General features: G+C 35.2%; 1 protein-coding gene across 1 annotated transcript; it reads right to left on the bottom strand.

The window, feature by feature from the left end:
* Nucleotides 1-15: 15 nt before the first annotated feature.
* On the bottom strand, nt 16-606 carry LOC132168910 (2-oxoglutarate-dependent dioxygenase DAO-like). The gene has a single exon (XM_059579997.1). The coding sequence runs from the start codon at nt 579-581 to the stop codon at nt 195-197; it is 387 nt and encodes a 128-aa protein (XP_059435980.1). The 5' UTR covers nt 582-606; the 3' UTR covers nt 16-194.
* Between the last annotated feature and the right edge of the window lie 1,059 nt (nt 607-1,665).

The following is a 1,665-nucleotide window of genomic DNA, read 5'->3' as shown; positions in this document are numbered from 1 at the left end:
TCTGTTATAATATGATGTGGGCCAGGTTGGTTAAAGAGATCACGGGTGTGCGCGTGCGCTGCACCCGTATCTGTGTGTGTGTAGGATACAGTGGAACTGGAAAGGAAGTCGAATCTTAAACGAATCAAAAAGGAGAGAGAAGAAGAATATAAGTAAAGAAGAACCATACAAGAAAGAAAATTGAAGATAGTAGATTAGAAGGGAAGAAAGATGATGAGCAAAGAAAGAAACCTCTGTTGAGGAGAGGCATCCAACTGAGAGCAAAAGGCTCGCACGGCCTCAGGCGAGCCCAAATCATAGAGCCCCAAGGCCTCATAAAGAGGATTGGAATTGCTCGGTGCCACGTAGCCGCTGCCAGCTATCACATCGGTGTTGCGCTTTTTGATTTCCATGGGAAGATCAAGCAGCTCTTTCACCACTTTCTTCATCTCTGACATCAGACTTGCGGGGATCTTGTGGTTGACGATCCTGAAACAACCCCATTCTTCGGATGCTTCTCTCAGTTTCTTATACTGCTCTAGATCTTCGATTTCCTGCATATCGATCACCGGGATACACTTCAAATTGCCGCCCTCCGCCATGTTTGCTCGCTCTTTCCCTTGTCGACTTTGAATGAACGACCACTAATATATATATATATATATATATATATATAAGCTCTCTATGCGGTGCATTTTAATAATGCTTATCTTGTTTGGTAACTATTAATACATACAAACACATAAAACGAAACGAAACAAAACAAAGCTAGCTTGTTTTAAATAAGCCATCCCGTGACTCGTACGTTTTGCTTTTTTTTTTTTTTTTGGTTTATTTTGTGAGTTACTTTACATCTTTTAGTCTTTTAGATATGAGATTGTTTGTATAAGCTCTCAACGCAGTGCATTTTAATAATGCTTAATCTTTTTGGTAAAACTATTAATACGTACAAACAAATAAAACGAAACAAAACAGAGCTTGTTTAAAAGTTATACGCCATCCTATCACTCAATACGTTTTACTTTACTACGTCTTTTAGATAAATTGTCACTTCTTTTTTATACTTGCCAACTCCGAAACGCCCTTTCCCTTGAAAAAAAAAAACCATGGTCAACTTTGATAAATACGAGACGTGATCAACTTGTAAGTTTTATTAAATCCAAAGTAATTCATACAAGTGCTTTTACAAAAAATTGGTACAAAAAAGATAATTATCAACTCATGTTCATGGGTTGTTCAGTCTTCTCTCTTTTTTTTGGCCAGCCGAATGTGGGCAATACACCCCTTATAATTCATACCCCATAATAATTTCTAGTAATTACCCCATGTTCTCATGGAATAGTAATTGTCCCTCACTCCCTCCTTTTAAAGAGGGAGGTTTATTTCTTTGAAAAAAAAAAAAAAATCAAAAGATTTACCACAATTTTTTTTAGTGAATCTCAAAACAATTTTTTGCTTTCTATCACATCAAATACTTTTCAAATAAAAAAATAGCTTTCAAAATGTTTAACAAATCTAATCGGGAAAGTTCATATACCCCCTCAAACTACTACTCAATTGACAAAGTCTTCCCAAACTATTAAAACATTTCATGTTCCCTCTAATGACAAAACTATCCTTAATAAAATAATAATAAAAAAAAAAAAAAAACTAGAACTAAAACTTCTGAAAAAAAACCTAAAAATA

Source organism: Corylus avellana, chromosome ca2 (assembly GCF_901000735.1).
Source record: "Corylus avellana chromosome ca2, CavTom2PMs-1.0".
In the NCBI taxonomy this organism is placed as follows: domain Eukaryota; kingdom Viridiplantae; phylum Streptophyta; class Magnoliopsida; order Fagales; family Betulaceae; genus Corylus; species Corylus avellana.
Note: the sequence above shows the minus strand (reverse complement) of the source record. Positions and strands in the feature narration are given on the sequence as shown.

Excerpts from the sequence above, each read along its gene's own strand:
- LOC132168910 (XM_059579997.1), bottom strand. The coding sequence starts at position 581 with ATGGCGGAGGGCGGCAATTTGAAGTGTATCCCGGTGATCGATATGCAG.